Source organism: Dendrobates tinctorius, unplaced genomic scaffold, assembly GCF_039654945.1.
Source record: "Dendrobates tinctorius isolate UK_male_01 unplaced genomic scaffold, ASM3965494v1 ptg000086l, whole genome shotgun sequence".
Lineage (NCBI taxonomy): Eukaryota > Metazoa > Chordata > Amphibia > Anura > Dendrobatidae > Dendrobates > Dendrobates tinctorius.
Genome location: NW_027361754.1, coordinates 60660001 through 60677863, shown reverse-complemented (window position 1 = coordinate 60677863; position 17863 = coordinate 60660001). Strand labels below are relative to the sequence as shown.

The 17863-nt window shown below is 43.5% G+C and overlaps 1 protein-coding gene across 2 annotated transcripts in view; it reads right to left on the bottom strand.

Moving 5' to 3' along the window:
* SDF4 (stromal cell derived factor 4) overlaps positions 1-17863 on the bottom strand; it is a 77777-nt gene that overhangs the window by 13499 nt on the left and 46415 nt on the right. For both annotated transcript variants that reach the window (XM_073585485.1, XM_073585486.1), the window contains exons 3-5: positions 9689-9825; positions 9018-9131; positions 4490-4648 (exon numbers count right to left, since the gene is read on the bottom strand). In XM_073585485.1, the coding sequence (XP_073441586.1) occupies positions 4490-4648; positions 9018-9131; positions 9689-9825 (410 nt within the window). The remainder of the gene's footprint in view (positions 1-4489; positions 4649-9017; positions 9132-9688; positions 9826-17863) is intronic.

The window sequence follows — 17863 nt, the reverse complement described above, 5'->3', positions numbered from 1 at the left end:
AGCCCTCCTCGGGCGGTAAAGACGCGTTCTGTCTTAAAGAGGATTCCCGGAGGAGTCTATAGCCTTGGTCAGTGACTCTGCAGACCGTGACACGGACGCGGCCCACACAGGGGGACTAAACGCAGGGAGCACACCTTGGAGCGCCGGCGGATGGCGTTATCGCACAAGCCGGGTCGCAATCCGTGCATAGCGGATTAGTCTGGGTACTGGGCAAGGCAGTTTTGCAATAGGTACCAGCGGTAAAGAACACAGTGCGCTTCTTATTAGCCCCCTTTTTTGCTTCCTTAGACTGAGGCATAGTACCCGTGAAAGGGTTACAAGCAGAGGGGTTAAGCTTTTCTCTGAGAGCAGATGCAGCTTACCCGCAGTCCTGACGCTGTGTCCCTGGGAGGAATATCGGTGGCAGTGTAGCGCCACCAGGTGTTGTACATCCGTGCGCGCACCCCCGCAGCCATCACAGAGCCCGAGGAGCAGAGAAGGGGTTAAGGACATGGCCCCCGAGAGGGCGCCTCTCGTACAGAGCGAGAGGCGCCAAAGTCGTGGGCGGCGGCGCTATGTAAATTGCGGCCTAGTAGGCCAAAAAGGCGGGGACTAAATTTTTGGGCATACCCGCGACGAGCGCTGAGTGAAGGGGGGAGCCGCCGGAATGCCGCCGCTGAGACTCGGTCAGCACTTCTCCCAGGGACCAGGACCCAACCCCATACCTCCAATCCGGTGCTCGCTCCGTCTGTGCTGTCTAGGAGCCTGCAGGTTTCATCCCATCTCAGATCCTGAAGGTAAAAAAGCTCCCGGGCGATGCAGCAGAGCCTAAGAGGTTGTTACAGGGGTATTGCTCAATCGATCCACCCTATGGGCAGGGGGACGGAGAGCTATAGGGCTGATTCAGGGCAACCGAAAGCGCTGGTCAAATCTTCTCCATGCGTTCCGTGCGCTCGCCCTCGTATCCGTGAGGGGTACCGGGACCGTAAAGGAACCATCGCCAGAAGAATCAGCCCCAGTCGTCACAGGAAATTGTATGGGGAGGTATACTCCGCGTGCTTGCCTGTTGTTGGTTGGAGGAGGGAGAGCGGGCCGTAGAAAGGAACCGTCGCCCCCTTCACTCCGTTAATTAAAAAATAAAAATTTACAGAAAATTCAAAAATAAAATAAAAACGGTGGGGTCTGAAGACAGACCCAAGTGCCTCCTACAGACACTAAGCAAGAAATGGGGAATTCCCAGCCAGCGAGAGGGTGTATACTGCGGGGGAGGAGATAACTTTTTTTCTGTGTTTACTTAGTGCCCTCCTAGTGGCAAGCAGCATAACACCCACTGTCTGTGTCCCCCAATGATGCGTAGGAGAAAACATGGCTGTCTTCTTACAATGACGGCGCCAGGTTGTGTGTCCTATGCGCTGAGCCTCATTCACTTATATGGCGCTAAGCAAACACAGCCCGATGACTGGTTAGGTGCCGCTTCTGGAAGCAGAAATAGTTTTCTGCTTCTAGTACTATAACGATAGATTAAACAGCTTCGCTACACAATAAAATTAGTATGATTAATATTTAATGTTTCTGAGCAGAAGTTTGTGCTCCAAAGCTGCTCATCCCACCATTATTGGGAACAGAAAGTTATGCATAAGCAAAGTTTGTGTAGCCTAAAAATAAATATATAAATAAAATAGAATGTAAAAAAAAAAAAAATAAAAAAATAATAAAAAAAAAAGGGGGAATGAGAGGAATTTACTAAAGTGCCCAGTGATACTTATGTGGCGTGCCAATAAACAACAGAGAAAATAAATAAAAGCTAAGAACTATATGGCTCCTGGCAGTCAGACATCAGAAGTTGATATATTGATCAATGCTGGGAAAACCCTGTAAGCAAAATAAAAGTGTGTGTCACCGTGAGAAGTAACTTTTCCATTCCTGGAATGCCCTCACTAATGAAAATGTGTGACAGATGCCATGTAACATGACCGCAGCCATCCTCCTGTGATACCCTTGTTCGTTCCCAAATGACTTCCCTCCTGTCTGCATCTGCCAATCAAGTGACATCACTTCCGGACACATCTCCAAAAAGAAAAAACTATGGTGGTCACCGACTAATTCAGTTAGGAGCCTAGTAGAACAGGTCGGGACAGCGCCACTTATGAAGCAGTCATGGATGATAATTGCCTGTTCTTGCTACAATGCAAAGAAATGTACTAACTTAGTATTCTTAGTAAAAAATGCACAACGATGCATTTGTTTTATTTTTATTTAAAACATTTTTTTTACATTTTTCTAATCTTACTAAAAGCACTAATTGTCACTAGGCATTTTTTTTATTTTAAAGTAACTTTTTATACAATTTATTTTATTGTAAAGTGTGCACAATATGTTGGCGCTATATAAATAAAATTATAATTTTCTTATTAGTTATTGATCAGCCTTTGTGAAGTTATGAATATTTATCATATATGCCATTATTTTGCTTCCTTCTCTCTCAATCACCATGCTGGAAGGGATGTTTTAACTGCCTAGTACATGCTCTTTTAGAAGCAGCTTTGAACTGCTACTCAGTAAGAATCTGTTCTCCATCACTATTTACAAACATTTCCCTGTTAGATTCTCTGTTCCTCTCCCCAGATACTCAGACAGGGAGTGCGCTTGTAAATATTGTTCAGTAGAGATTATTGCCAGAGGAGCATGTCAAAGCAGCTTCTAAAAGAGCAAAAAGTAGGAAATTAATACAGCATTGTTACGGTGTTGAGAACAGGGCTGTGGAATCGGAGTCACAGTTGGAGTCAGTGTCCATTTCCATTGTGTTTTTATTTTCATATTTTGCACATTGTACCCCTATCCAAAGATTAAAAAAAAAGTAATTATAGGAAATTGGGGTTACAACAAAAAAGTGCAAGTCTTTTTTCTTCCATTACGGATGTCCCCCCTTACTGGGGATGACTTATCCCTAAATTACAAGGGAAATACCACCTTCTGATGGACTGTAAGAGCTGATCTGGGTCTGTATCTGGATGCATGATACCTAGAACTGTGGCTTCGTGCTCGTTAACTATATAAAAACGCAACTAAATATTTCACCAAATGTACCAATTACATTTTAATGCATTATCAAAAAAGACCTCAAGAGGCTGGTGTACTTCCTTTGAAAATCAATGTAGCTTGAGAATACATTTTGAAACGTTTCTGCAGTTACAGTGGCATGTAAAAGTTTGGGCACCCCTGGTCAAAATTACTGTTACTGTGAACAGTTTAAGATGAAATAATCTCTAAAAGGCCTAAAGTTAAAGATTACACATGCCACTGTATATGCAGTCCAGTCCAATGTGAAAAGATGGTGGACAGCCTGATGGCAGTTACAAATGACTGGTTAGCATGTCCGATGTGCTAACCAGTCTAAGTGATTATTCCAGAAGAAGGAGCAGTTTGGGGGCGGGGGGGGGGCATGCTCCGATCCTGTTACCTATGGTGCCTATTAATGGACTAACACCCTGTGGCCAAACGATTACCGTTCTACCTATAGCTCTATATATTTAACAGCAATTAAAAAGTTTGCAGATAAATCTTCTTTTGCCATAAAAACTGTATGCATGCCTATGTAGTGGAGGAATAAAAGTAGAACAAAATGACACTACAAATTAAAGCAGTTGTACCCCACACCCACCAAAGGTGAAATATCTGAACCTCCACAAAAAACAAAAAACTAACACTCTGCATTTGTAACCGTATCACTGTGAGCAGAGCTATGTGGTACGACGAGTCTGACTAATCCGCACCTGTCCCGGAGAAGGTAGGCACATGTGGTGAGCCACACTTTCCAGTCTCTGGTGCCTGCAGTCACATAGATGGCACTCGTAAGTGTATGAACCAGAAATATACAACAAACATTAATAGAGATCTGAAGGGGGTTTCTATTTAAGTAGTTTTATATGGCAGGACAGATGGATATGCCTTTCAGTAGGGGAGAGAATATCCGATCAGGAGACTTAAAAGAAAAAAATATATATATTTTATTATTCATAAAAGTACTACTACAGATACTACTACAAGGTTCAGGACCGTTCATTCAACTGAACATTTAAGATCCCAGTGACCAGTTTTCCACTATTCATGCATTTATGGGGCTGTAAGTTGCACTTAAAAGGAACCAGAAAGCCGAATTCATTTTCCACAAGCTGAGGGCAACAAAAATCAGAGACCGTCTCTGTTATTGCAGTCATGTGCATTATACTCAGCATATTAGGAAAAAACCTACACTGAGCAGCCGACCGGTCGCCATGTACCTCGGATGACGAATTCCAGGTAGGTCCACAATGGCTTTTATGAGCCACAGTGGAGAGGATCTGATCAGTCCATGTGTTCCTAGCCTGCATAATACAGCGGCCGCTGCTGCCGGTCACAGCCATACATCATATATGAGATGCAAATTCGCTGAGGCTCAGCGGACCCTGAATATATACCACTTATGTACCATATAATTCTTCAGATTTCTCATGTATGATGGTGTGCTCACCTAGGTCACGAATAATCTCCTTCACCATGAAATTGAGCATCCCCCGGCTGTGTTCTGGGTGCAGGAAAGACAGGAACTCCTCTTCGTTCAGTAACTGGTCAGCTGGTGGGTTGTCAGCTTGAAACCAGCGGTCTTTTAGGTTTTCTATTACTTCCTGTGCTGTGAGAAAAAAATAAATTAATTAACCTATCTACTTTAGATGCTCACACATTATATAAAATGGCATCAAATGCAATTAGTGTGGTGTTTAGACTCTTCCCATACAGCAGAAGTTGTGAAAATGACGGATCAGGCATACTGGCTTCAACCTTCCCAATCCTTTGTTCCCACAGGAGATAAGGCACTGCTAAAAGGGTCTCTGGTAGCAATTTTCTCCCCTTTTCCTAATGAAAGTAGCGTACATGCACGGTTGAGAGTGCATGTGTATGGAAGGCGCTCAGCCAACAGCTGTTTAAAACTGGGGAGTTGTCAACCTTTGCAGACAATTTTTTAATTTCTTGAATACATGCATGTTGGTTTCATTAAAAATCTTGCACAGCTTGGTTCTTACAGGTCTTTTGTTTCCCTGCATAATCAACCATATTGTGGTCTGTGGCCATAAATCAGCTCAGAGGAGCTTTAAAAAAAAAAAAAAAAAAAAAAGACAGATGTAGCAAACTCTCCCTTCAGACCAAGCTCTCTGACAGTTTCTCAGTTAACTCATTCTGGAATAAGCAATAGGCTGACGAGGGCAAACCGAGCAAAATTTGCAATATATACAAATTATATATTATCAAAGATATATATTTATTCCCTTGTATTTTGGCCTAAAAATCAATTTAGCTGGTTTAAGTAAAAAATAAATGAAAAAATAAATATGGGTTTATATGACTTTAATAAAACCACTTATTTTCTTGTTTCGTGCTAAAAATGAATTTTATGCTGGCTTTATTTTATTTTTTAAATGTTTTAATTATAAAAAATAAAACCAACTTTTTTTTTTTAATGAAACCACCTAAATTGATTTTTAGTCCTAAATACAAGAAAAAAAATAAAAAAAAGATTTTATTATTTTCTTGTATTTTGTAATATATATTACTCATAGCTTAATATTATTAGTGTAATCAAATGTGCCTTTAAGAACCAACTAATAACTTTAGAAAGGAGATTTTCGGTTTCTATTCATTGTGTTATGAAAACCCAAATTCTCTTAAATACTTTCTGCATGATTCTTCGCGGCCTCATGATCTTTTCTTGGTTTTGTAGACTTGGACGTGAATTCTTAGCAGTTGACATAATATGAGAATCCGTCCTGGTCAAGTTATAACCCGGGATTGTCCAGGATTAGAAAAACATGGCTGCTTTCTTCCAGAGTCAGTGGTTGCGCCTGGTTGTTAGCAGCAACGTGGGCACAATCCTGGACAGATCAGTACAGACGACTTGGGTTTAATACGGTGCCTGATCAAACATTACACCTGTCATTACAGAGCTGACTAATCTAACTGTAATATTGGCTGAGTAAAAGCAGAACAGTCGTGTCGATTACCAAAATGAGAGAGAGAAAGATGAACTCGAAACCAGTAACCTATCAGGAGCGCAGGGTTCAGAGAATATTGCTGCTGGTATCATCTTCCCACATCCTGTGTGTAAAGGGGCCTGATAACTGATTAAGTTCTCTTTAAAAAGGAGGATTTTTTTTTTGCAATACATAAAACTTTTAGCAAGGTTGAAGTCTGATTGGTGCAGATCTGGATGTGGCGGCTCCCAAGTAAATGCGGAGATCAAGGGGCAGCAGCGCTCAGGGAAGCATCATGCCCGAGGCAGGGATGGAGGAGTATGAGCTGGCACACGATTAACCCAGTCTGCAGAGCAGATCACAGTGATCATTGGGTGTCTTGTCAACGGGACCTCCTCTGTTCAAAATTCTGACAAGTCCTAAGGACTAAAAAAAAAAAAAATAAAATTTTATATATATATATAGTACAATTTTTTTATATATTTTTTTAAATATAAATACAGCTCTGGCAAAAATTAAGAGACCACTGCAGTTATATAAAAATCAGCTTCTCTACATGTCTGACAACCATTCCATTCCAGTGTCCATTGAATTCAGACCAGAGTACACCTCATTCTACTTAAAGTGCTTCTGATTAGGTGATCTCCTGAACCAAATCTTATTTAACGAAGGAAAGTATAAAAAACCCTGCTGTGGTGTTCACAATCCTCTTGCAATAGGACAAGCTGGATGGCAAAACAAGTGCTAGAAATATCCCAAAAGTAATAGGAATGAAAATATAACTTTTAACCATGCCAAAGGAGTTGAAAAGAAGTCTTGAGTGAGGAAAAGAAGGGCTCAATTCTGGCTTTACTAGCAGCAGAGGGATACAGTGAGCACCATGTTGCCTTTATCTTTAAAATTTCTAAGATGGCAGTCCATTACAACAAGGTCAAGCAGCAGACAATGGGGACAACAAAGCTACAGACCGGCAGAGGGCAAAAACGACACTACACTGACTGGGATGACCGTCATCTTATTCGAATGTCACTCAGCAACTGCAGGATGACATCAAGTAACCTACAAAAGGAATGACAAATGGCAGCTGGGGTGAAATGCATGGCAAGAACAGTTCGTAACAGGCTCCTAGAGGCAGGGCTCAAGTCATCTAAAGCTAGAAAAAAGTCTGTCATGAATGAGAAGCAAAGGAGAGCCAGGCTGATGTTTGCCAAAGACCATAAGGATTGGACCATAGCGGACTGGAGTAAGGTAATCTTCTCTGATGAGTCTAATTTTCAGCTTTGCCCAACACCTGATCGTCTAATGGTTAGAAGGAGACCTGGAGAAGCATACAAAGTCACAGTGTCTTCACCCATTGTGAAATTTGGTGTAGGATCAGTGATCTGGGGATGCTTCAGCAAGGCTGGAATTGGGCAGGTTAATCTTTGCGAAGGACGTATGAATCAAGCCGCATACAAGGTTATCCTGGAAAAACAGTTGATTCCTTCTGCTCAGGCAATGTTCCCCAACTCTGGGGACTGACTAGTTTTTCCAGCAGGACAATGCGCCATGCCACACAGCTAGGTCAATCAATGTGAGGATGAAGGACCACCACATCAAATCCCTGTCATGGCCAGCCCAATCTCCAGAGCTGAACCCCATTGAAAACCTCTGGAATGTAATCAAGAGGAAGATGGATAGTCAAAAGCCATCAAAAAAGAAGAACTGCTTAAATTTTTGTACCAGGAGTGGCATAAGGTAACCCAAGAGCAGTGTGAAAGACTGGTGCATGCCAAGACGAATGAAAGCTGTGATTAAAAATCATGATTATTCCACAAAATATTGATTTCTGAACTCTTCCTGAGTTAAAAAAAAAATTAGTATTGTTATTTCTATATGATTATGAACTTGTTTTCTTAGCATTACTTGAGGTCTGCAAGCACTGCATTTTTTTTGTTATTTTGACCATTTCTCATTTTCTGAAAATTCCACAAAATAATGATGTCTGAACTCTTCCAGAGTTAAAACATTAGTATTGTTATTTCTATATGATTATGAACTTGCTTAACATTATTTGAGGTCTGCAAGCACAGCATTTTTTTTGTTATTTTGACCATTTCTCATTTTCTGAAAATAAATGCAAAATTTAGTACTTGGAAATTTGAAGACATGTTGTCAGTAGTTTATAGAATACAACAGACATTTACATTTTACTCAAAAATATACCTATAAGGCTGGTTTCACATTAGCGTTGAAACAAGATAGGGTGCGTCGATCGCATGCGTGCAAATGCGATAGTAGGCGGTGATCCCGGATGGGGTGGGCAGGGAGCCGGATCGGGGCGGGGCTTACCGACGCAGTGCGCAGCGTTGTTTCAACGCTAATGTGAAACCAGCCTAAAGAGAAAAATCAGACAGACAAACTGAGTGGTCTCAATTTTTGCAAGAGCTGTATATACTAAAATTATAAATTTGTTTGTTTAAATACTTGACAAACATGAAACATCTTAAAATATTGAGCTGGTCCACATGTGGCTCTGCAGGCATGTTTTACATCAACATTGCAGAGTCAGAAGCTGCACGGACAGCTCCTTCTCTTAAGCTCACTGCATGTGCCCCTCTGGTCTCTCTCTACTTTTAACACAGATTAAATTATGTTTCTTTCTTTCCTTTTAACCTGCAGCTGTAAAGATTTTGGCTGGTACCTTAGTTGTTACCCTCATGTCAAAATGATTAAAAATGAAACCAAGCTGACGCCAACTCGTTTATAGTGAGAATCCTGCACCGGGAAAGGAAGCTTCTTTGGGTGACAGATAGTTTCCAAAAATAAAAAAAATTCCCCCCTGATCAATCCTTTGTCAATGGACTATGAAAACAAGCAACAGCTTGAAAGAGAGATTTGGGTGGAGCTGTAGAATTTCACCTGAAATGTGAAGCATGATAAAATCTGAAGTTTGGTGATTACTTTTTGTTTATGTAAAACGGAGATTTATTACATTACTGGCAGAAACCTCATGCATTTTTATGATAAAAAGTAACTTGATGTGGAACTTACTTTCTTCATCAACCTTCAGCTCCTCGTTGTGCTTCACTTTCTCTGCAACCTCCTTTTCATTGAAGCCCTTGCTGGCCAGGAACTTGATCTTGTACTCGTCCCATGACACATGTCCTGCATTAAGGAAACATTAAATCCTATATTAAGAATTGTAAATGTGAAAAGTTCATAAAAAGATGGGATTAGGGTCTTGGGGGGGGGTGATCTACGTGGTTCAGCTCAAGATGCCTTCATTGAGGACATCCATATGGCATTATACTATAGAGCCTTGTTCATTTAGGATATTTCAGTAAAAAGGACATATAAAAACACAAACCAGCCACTAGAATGGGGTTAGATTATGATTGTCATCAATATGATCATCTAAGAGAATAGAAAACAAGATTATATGCCAGATTTAAGCACAATGTCAGTAAATCAGGATGTAGAGGAAGGATGTGGGAGGACGTCTGAGTGCCTTACGCTCTGCTGTGCTCTCCTGTCAGAAGCTTACTACCTGAATATGGAAATTCCCAAACAAAACAGCCTGGCCCTAATAGTCTGGCCAAACCTCAACGCTTGATTATTACTGAGCAACTAATTATGAGATTTTACAAGTTACCTTCCATAATGATTAAAGACACTTTGCTGTATAGGGATACAGCTGTTGCCATGAGAAGGTGATTATTTACCGTCACCATCTGGGTCCACAGCCCGGAAATGAAGTTTATTCTCCTTTACGGCTTCTTGAAAATGTTCTTCGGTCTTCTCCATGATCCAGCGCTGCATTTCCTGAGCGCTGATCTGTTTGTCCTTATTCATGTCCACCCTTTAAAGAAAGAATAAATTATGAGAACTACCGTATATTCTATTAAAAGAGGGTGGGGGACCCGCTGAGGCCACTCACCACCAGATGAGTCGGACCGATGTGGACATATTGGCTGAAGAGGTCACGTGAGAACGGCTACCAGTCTGGGAGGCAATTTTTCTTTATATTTATTTTCTGAAACAATTGGTGCTACCAATAGAGTGGTCCACTACTAGGACAACCCATTCTCAATCTGAATGTTTGCCCCTGTTAAAATAAAATCACCTATACTCACCTCTGGTGCAGACACTGTTCCAGCTCTTTCCAGGGGCTCACGTGAGCTTGTGACGCCAATCAGTGCCGGCTTCACTCCTCCCATCTATGGACATATCAAACAACAACAAAGTCAGGGTTGCGGCTGCGCTCCGCTTTCCTCTTGGCGTTCGATTGGTCTCATGTACAGGACAGTGAAGCCGACGCTGATTGGGTGCGGGGCTCATGTAACATAATGTGAAGTGATACATATCAACTAGATCCAAATATTAGAACACCACCTTCCAAAAACAATATACTTCTCTACAGCCTACATTAAATACTGTAGGAAAAGAAAGGCATAGGCCAAAATTTATAAAATCATCAAAATTTATTGATGCAAAATTTTTAGATAGATACACCAAAATAGAGGGATGCTGCTATCCCTCAAGGAAAGTTAACTGCACAGCAATAATATACAGACCAATAAAGTGGTGTATCTATCGGATCCTGGCACATTTCATGAAATTTCCTTGTTTTGTTTTACAATTTTAAAAAAATTTTGCATCAATAAATTTTGATGATTTTATAAACTTTTGGCCTATGCCTTTCTTTTCCTACATTTAATGTAGGCTGTAGAGAAGTATAATGTGAAGTGAGCCAAGGGAATGCAAGTGCCGACACTGCTGGAACAGCACCAGAGGAGAGTATAAGTGTTATAGGCAAACATTCAGATTGAGAAACAGTTGTCCAAGTAGTGGACAACCCCTTTAAAAAGATGTCCAGCATTTCGTAGCCAAATTGGAGTCGTTATTAGACAATGTGTAGGGATACTGACAATAGTGTCGATAACAATTCTCAAATTATATAGTTCATGGAGGAATAACTAAAGCACAGCACAATGCAAAGTTTGTAAGGCAAGATGTTCAAGCTTTGTTATTTTATGGGGTAATAACTAAAACAAACGTCAGTAGCACGGCAGGACCCCAGGAGCATGGCAGGACCTCTTTAATGGGTTTCTATGCTTTTACCAACCTTAAAGAAGGGGGCTTCTACTAATATGCTACTAATAACCTATACTCAGGGTTAGTGAACGATACAAGATTGGTGGGTCTCCATCACAAATTCGATCATCTGTCTTAGCACTGTGGTGGTCCTCTTGTGTACGATTTACATCCAGAGCTATCACACTATTTAGTGGCCGGCGCCACTGATCTGCGGTATCTGGGAGTGGCCACTAAACCGTGCATGGGGCTATGGTGTTGGGTTTCTCTCAGTTTTACATCCGGCCACCACTGGAGCAGAGAACAGCTGATCGGTGGGGGTGGGTGAGTGCGGGGTGTTGGGTTCTCACCAATCTGATATCGATAACCTATCCAAAGCATAGTATCAAAAGAGTGACTGTCACTTCCAAACAGAAAACTGGTGTGTACAGGTGCAAACTAAGAGTAGTCATCCATACATAAAGCTGCAGACTGTAGTGCTATAGCATGCAAACATGAAATATAAGAAATGTGAATTGAATTACTGCTCTAGATAATAGTAAAAAAAAAAAAAAAAAAATAATAATAATTGAGATTTTATATATATATATATATATATATATATATATATATATATATATATATATAGAGAGAGAGAGAGAGAGAGAGAGAGTAGAGAGGTAAAGAGCTTTCCAAAAGGCACAATTTTCCAATGAGGGAGAAGGGGTGGGGCATTTGCTATCAGTAGTGGCGGCAGCACAGAGGGAATCCTCATTTGTATACAAGCTGAAGACGGATGAGGGGATGGAGGTGGTGGATACGAGGATATACTGGAAGTTTTGAGTCGGTTTTACGAGCAGCTATATACTTCTAAAGGCCCTTTTACATTTAGCGATGCACCAGCGATCCGACCAGCGATCCGACCCGGTCAGGATCGCTGGTGCATCGCTAAATGATCGCTAGTGAGCTGCCACACAGGCAGATCTCACAGCGATGCAGCAGCGACGCAGCGCACGATACTTACCTTTCACACACAGCGATCCTGCGTCCTCCCGCCCGCCTCCACGCGTCGCTGGACGTCACAGCAGGAAGTCTCAGCAGGAAGCGCCCGACGAGAAATGGAGCCGGACATTCTCGCGCGATCAGCGATGGACAGCGGGGGAGCCGGTCGGAGGTAAGTATCACAAATAGCGATATCGCTAGCAATATCGCTATAACGTCACAAAACCAGTGACGTTTTAGCGATATTGCTAGCGATATCGCTTAGTGTAAAACCCCCTTAAGTCAGGAGCCTCATCTGCAGAGAAGGAAGGGTTTCTTGGGGCGGCGGGACTCCCTAGGATTGTAGAGAGTGACAGGAGGAGATTGGAAGAGCCTGTAACACAAGAGGAGGTTGAAACAGCTATAATGTCTATGACATACAGGGCTCCGGGGGGGTGGACGGACGCACTTCCGGGCGAAATCTATAAACAGTTGGTTGAGATGGTAGCACCTAGACTAAAGCCCCCGTTACACACTGCGATATCGCTAGCAATATCGCTGCAAAGTCACCGATTTTGTGACGTTGCAGCGATATTACTAGCGATATCGCTGCATGTGATACTTACCTCCGACCGGCTCCCCCGCTGGTTATCGCTGATCGCGCTAGAAGCTCCTGGACCATTCCTCGTCGGTGACTTCCTGCGGCGCTTCCTGCTGTGACGACGAGCGACGCGTGGAGCCGGGCGGGAGGACGCAGGATCGCCTCGTCTGACATGTAAGTAGCGATCCCCGTCCCCAGCAATGTCGCTGGTGAGATCTGCCTGAGTAGCAGCTCACTAGCGACCACCTAGCGATGCACCAGCGATCCTGACTGCCTCTTATCGCTAGTCGGGATCGCTGGTGCATCGCTAGGTGTAACGGTACCCTAAAGGTGGTCTTCGAGGAGGCTTTGTAGTGTGGTGCACTGCTGTTGTCCATGAGGGAGGCTGTGGTAGTGGTCATTCCTAAGGAAAGTAGAGACCCGAAGTTGGCAGATTTTTTTTTAAGCGTTTCTGCAGCGTTTGTGCCGGCTCAGACGCTGGAGAAACGCTTAAAAGAAGCTTCACATTAATTTGCATGCATTTTTGGCTTTTTGTGCCATTGCATGCGTTTTTAAATGCTCAGGAATCGCTTAGCGACAAAAACGCAGCATGCTCATTAATTTCCGCATTGCTGAGCGTTTTTAGCCTTCCCCAATGTTCCCAGAAAACGCGCGGGAAAAAACGCGTGTCTTTTGTGCAAGAAACGCGCAGAAATAAAATGCGGGTTTTCTGGGAAGGGGATCAGTTTCCTGAGCGTTTAAAAACGCTAACGTGGGCACATAGCCTTAAGATTCTGGCCAACTGATTTACGAGTGTGGTACAAGACCTTGTCCACCCCGATCAATCTGGATTTATGTCGAATAGGACTACATCGATAAACATACGTAGACTCTACCTTAACCTGTACTGCCGTCGGATAACGGGGATCGTAGAGTAGTAGTATCGTTGGATGCACGTAAAGCATTCGACAGTATCAAATGGAGTTATCTTTGGAAGGTGTTGGAGTGCTTGGGATTTGGACCAACCTTCATATCATGGATACGCTGTTGTACACATCCCCAACTGCTAGGGTCAGTGTTAATGGCCAGACATCCAGTCAATTGGCTCTTCATAGGGGGACCAGACAGGGGTGTCCGCTGTCTCCACTGCTTTTTGCGTTGGAGCCCCTGGCACAGACAATTAGAAAGGCAGCCTCGGTCAAGGGGGTTAAACATGGACCTATAGGGGAAAAAATAGCTTTATATGCAGATGGTGTGTTGCTTTTCCTGGAAGACCCTGATGAATCCTTGCGGGGGGGGGGGGGGAGTGAGTAATGAGCATCATTGGGAGATTTGGGGCTATGTCAGGCCTGGAAATCAATAGGGAGAAATCCAATATTCTAGCTGTGGACGGTAATGGTGAAGATCTTAGGATAGAGGGGGATGGTAGTAGGCTGGCGGTTGTGCGGCAGTTCAACTACCTGGGCATTCAGATATCGCTCCCGCTCTCGAGTTATACAGACTTAAATCTGATCCCGCTATTGGGTAAGTTCAGAAGCAAAGTGGGAGCGTGGCGTAGATTACATGTATCAGTGGTAGGAAGGACAAATCTGATTTAGGCTGTGTACCCACGTAGTGATTTTTAAGCGTTTTTGCCGTGATTTTCGGCGCGAAAACGTTTAAAAATCGTGTACAGAACGCCCCCATGCATTCCTATGGCATTCCGCACATGCTGTGCTAATGCTGCACTTTTTTCCGCGGCGGAATCGCATCGCAGAAAAAAAAAAAAAATCGCAGCATGCTCATTCTTTTGTGCGGAATCACAAAGAATTGCCGCGATTCCGCACACATAGGAATGCATGAGAATCGCTTACTTCCCGCATGTGGCTATCCACCATGCGGGAAGTTAAGTGTCTCATGTGCGGTTGGTACCCACGGTGTGGAGGAGAGGAGACTGTCCTCCAGGCCCTGGGTACCATACCCCTGTAAAAAAAAAAGAATAAAAAATAAAAAAATTGCGGTATATTTACCTTCTGGCGTCCCGCGCTGCATTCCCGGCCTAAGCGTTCCCAGTAATGCCTTGCGGCAAGGTCCTGTGATGACGTGGTCTCGCGAGATCGCTATAGCAACGCAAGACTACGTCATCACAGGTCTCGCAAGGCATTACTGGGAACGCTGTGGCCCGGGATGGCAGCGCGGGACGCCGGAAGGTAAATATACACCGATTTTTTTATTTTTTTTAGCATTTTAACATTCTATCTTTTCCTATTGATGCTGCATAGGCGGCCTCAATAGTAAAAACCTGGTCACACTTGTCAAACACTATGTTTGACGAGTGTGACCAACCTGTCAATCACTTTCCAAGCGATGCTTCAAATCGCTTGGAAAGTGCTTGAATATCGCACACGAAAATCACGGCAAAATCGCAATCATAATCGCGGTAAAATCGTGCGGGGAAAAAAACGCGCGATTTCTGGGAAAGAGTCCGGTTTTTGGTGTGCGTTTTAACACGCACCGTGGGCACATAGCCTAAAATGGTACTGATGCTCCAGGTGTGGTTCGTGCTGCACAATGCTCCCCATATGGTTACCTAAGCGGTGGTTTCGTACAATCAATTCTATATTTAACAACCGAGGATTAGAATGGAAATATTACAGATGCCCAAAGATGAGTGGGGCTGGCACTCCCGAGCCCGAGGATTTATTATCTAGCAGCTCAGGGCCAACAGCTGAGGGGATGGAGAGAGACAGATGCAGGGGTTTCACATGGCGGATATTGACTCAGGTGCTGGGGAGAGACTCAATTGTTCAAGGACTGGAGGCAGGTAGTTTTAGGAAACTGGGAATGTCATGCCCCACTCTGGCCCAGGTACACAAGGTGTGGTAGGAGATTAAAAGGACTAGGGGAGTGGAGGCCCTGACGAATTATTCCCCTATATGGCAAAATGAAAAACTGCCAGAGTTTGACAAAATGGGGGAATTTAAAAAAGGAATTCAATACATGGCCCAATTACAGGACTCGCAAGGACTAGCGAATTTTGAGAAACTACCGGCGGAATATGAATTATCTGAGATCTGTGGGTTCCAGTATAGATAGCTCTATCACACTTACATAGCGCAGAGTAAAGCCCACGTCACACTAAGAGACGCACCAGCGATCTCGACAACGATATGACCTGGTCAGGATCGCTGGTGTGTCGCTACATGATCGCTGGTGAGCTGCCAAACAGGCAGATCTCACCAGCGATCAGGCCCAGCGAAGACGCGGGTAACAAGCGCGCGTCGCTTAGCTACTCGCTGTGTACCCTGGATACCAGCGTGTTCACACTGGGAGCTGGTATTCAAGGTAAACAGCGGGTAACTAAGCGTGGCGCTTAGTTACCTGCTGTTTATCTTGGATACCAGCTCCCAGCGCGAGCACGCTGGTATCCAGGGTACACAGCGGGTAACTAAGTGACGCACGCGCTTAGTTACCCGCTGTTTACCTTGGATACCAGCTCCCAGCGTCTGCTTACAGCGCTGGGAGCTCGCTGATCGATGGTCTCCCGCTGCCATACGCAGTGATGCGTGCTGGCCAGCGGGAGACCAACGATCCAAAAATGGTCAAGGACAATACTACACGATAAGCAATACCCGGCGGGGGGGCGGGGCTAGGTCGGCTGCTGATACGTGTCACACACAGCAAGATCGTTGGCAAGATCGCTGTTGCATCACAAAACTTGTGACTCAGCAGCGATCTCGCTTAGTGTGACGGGGGATTAAGACGGTTTCTATGAGGGTCCAAAAAGACATATTGGTGGACTGTGTGTGTAGTGAGGGGGTAAAAAAAGGAGTTATATCAGGTATTTAAAGCACACCTTTAACTAATTACCCAATTAAGGCTAAAGAGAAGTGGGAAGACGAATAGGGGCAGATAGAAGAGGATAAGTGGGAGGTGATTATGGAATATATACACCAATTGTCACTGAGTGAGCCAAGTAGACTCTCACAAATATATGTGCTCCATAGAATATATGACACCTGAAAGACTATTTAGGGCAGGACTGAGACAGACTTCTGGATGCCCTCGTTGTCAGGCTGATGGGGCCGGGATCTTAGACTAGGTTCACATTGCGTTTTGCAGCCCTTTCAACGCATGATGGGCTGCGTTAACGGTATAGCCTAACGCGATCGCGTTATGCTATACCCGCTAGCGCTGAATCATCAGCGCTAAGGTGACGGAGCCTCAGACGCTGCAGCCCGCGTCCGAGGCACAGTCAGTGAATGACGGCACATTGCGTACGTGTGCCACTTTACGGCATGCGTCGTGATGCGCCACATAATGGGCGTCAATGGCAGTGTTAATGGACTGCCTAAACGCAATGTGACCCCGGCCTTACACATGTTGTGGCAGTGCTCCAGACTGGACTCCTACTGGACAGCGGTTATTAACACTATAGAGGGATTGTATGACTGTAGAATTGAGAGGGATCCTGTGGTTTGTATTTTGGTTATGTGGAGGAGATTCAGATTCAAAATCATTTCAAATTGGCGATTGCTAGGTTGTTATACATTGTACGTAAATTAATAGCCAGGCACTGGATAAATGAAGAACCGCAGACTATACAAGAATTTTTTAGACAATCAAGACTTTATTTTAAATATGGAAAAAGGTACGGTATTTATGCCAAAAGAAAAAGGGAAAAAATGTTCAATTCGTTGTGGACACCGTGGGTGGAGAGATGATGATCCCGAAAGGAGAACGTACTTCTGAGTATAAGTTGCTGCTTTTTCTATAAGAAGGGGGGAGGGAGGGGATGAGCTGTAATTGAAAATATGTGACCTTGTTGGACATTGTAATGTCTGGACTTTGTTCTCTATTTGAATATCGTTAATAAAAATTTATCTGATTAAAAAAAAAAAAAAAGAAAAAAAATGGAGATACTTCGCACATAACTTAGCCAATTCATGCATGCCCAGCAGCCAATGACAAGGCACTCATTTTGCTGGGGACCTATCCTAGTGTGAAACCTCTGCTAGGCTGAAGCCTGCATTAGGTGAGTAGGTAGCATCCTGCTGCAATTAAAAGCACCATATGCTTCAATTGGCCAAATTATGTGCCAAGTATTCTCAACTTTTTCCTATTTTTTAGAGCAGTAATGCAATTCACACTTCATATATTTGATGTTTACATGCTATAGCGCTACAGAGTGCCATTTTATTTGCTAGTTATGTATAGAGATGTCTACTCTTTGTTTGCACCCGTACTCACTAATTATCTGTTTGGAAGTGCCAGTCAGTCTTTT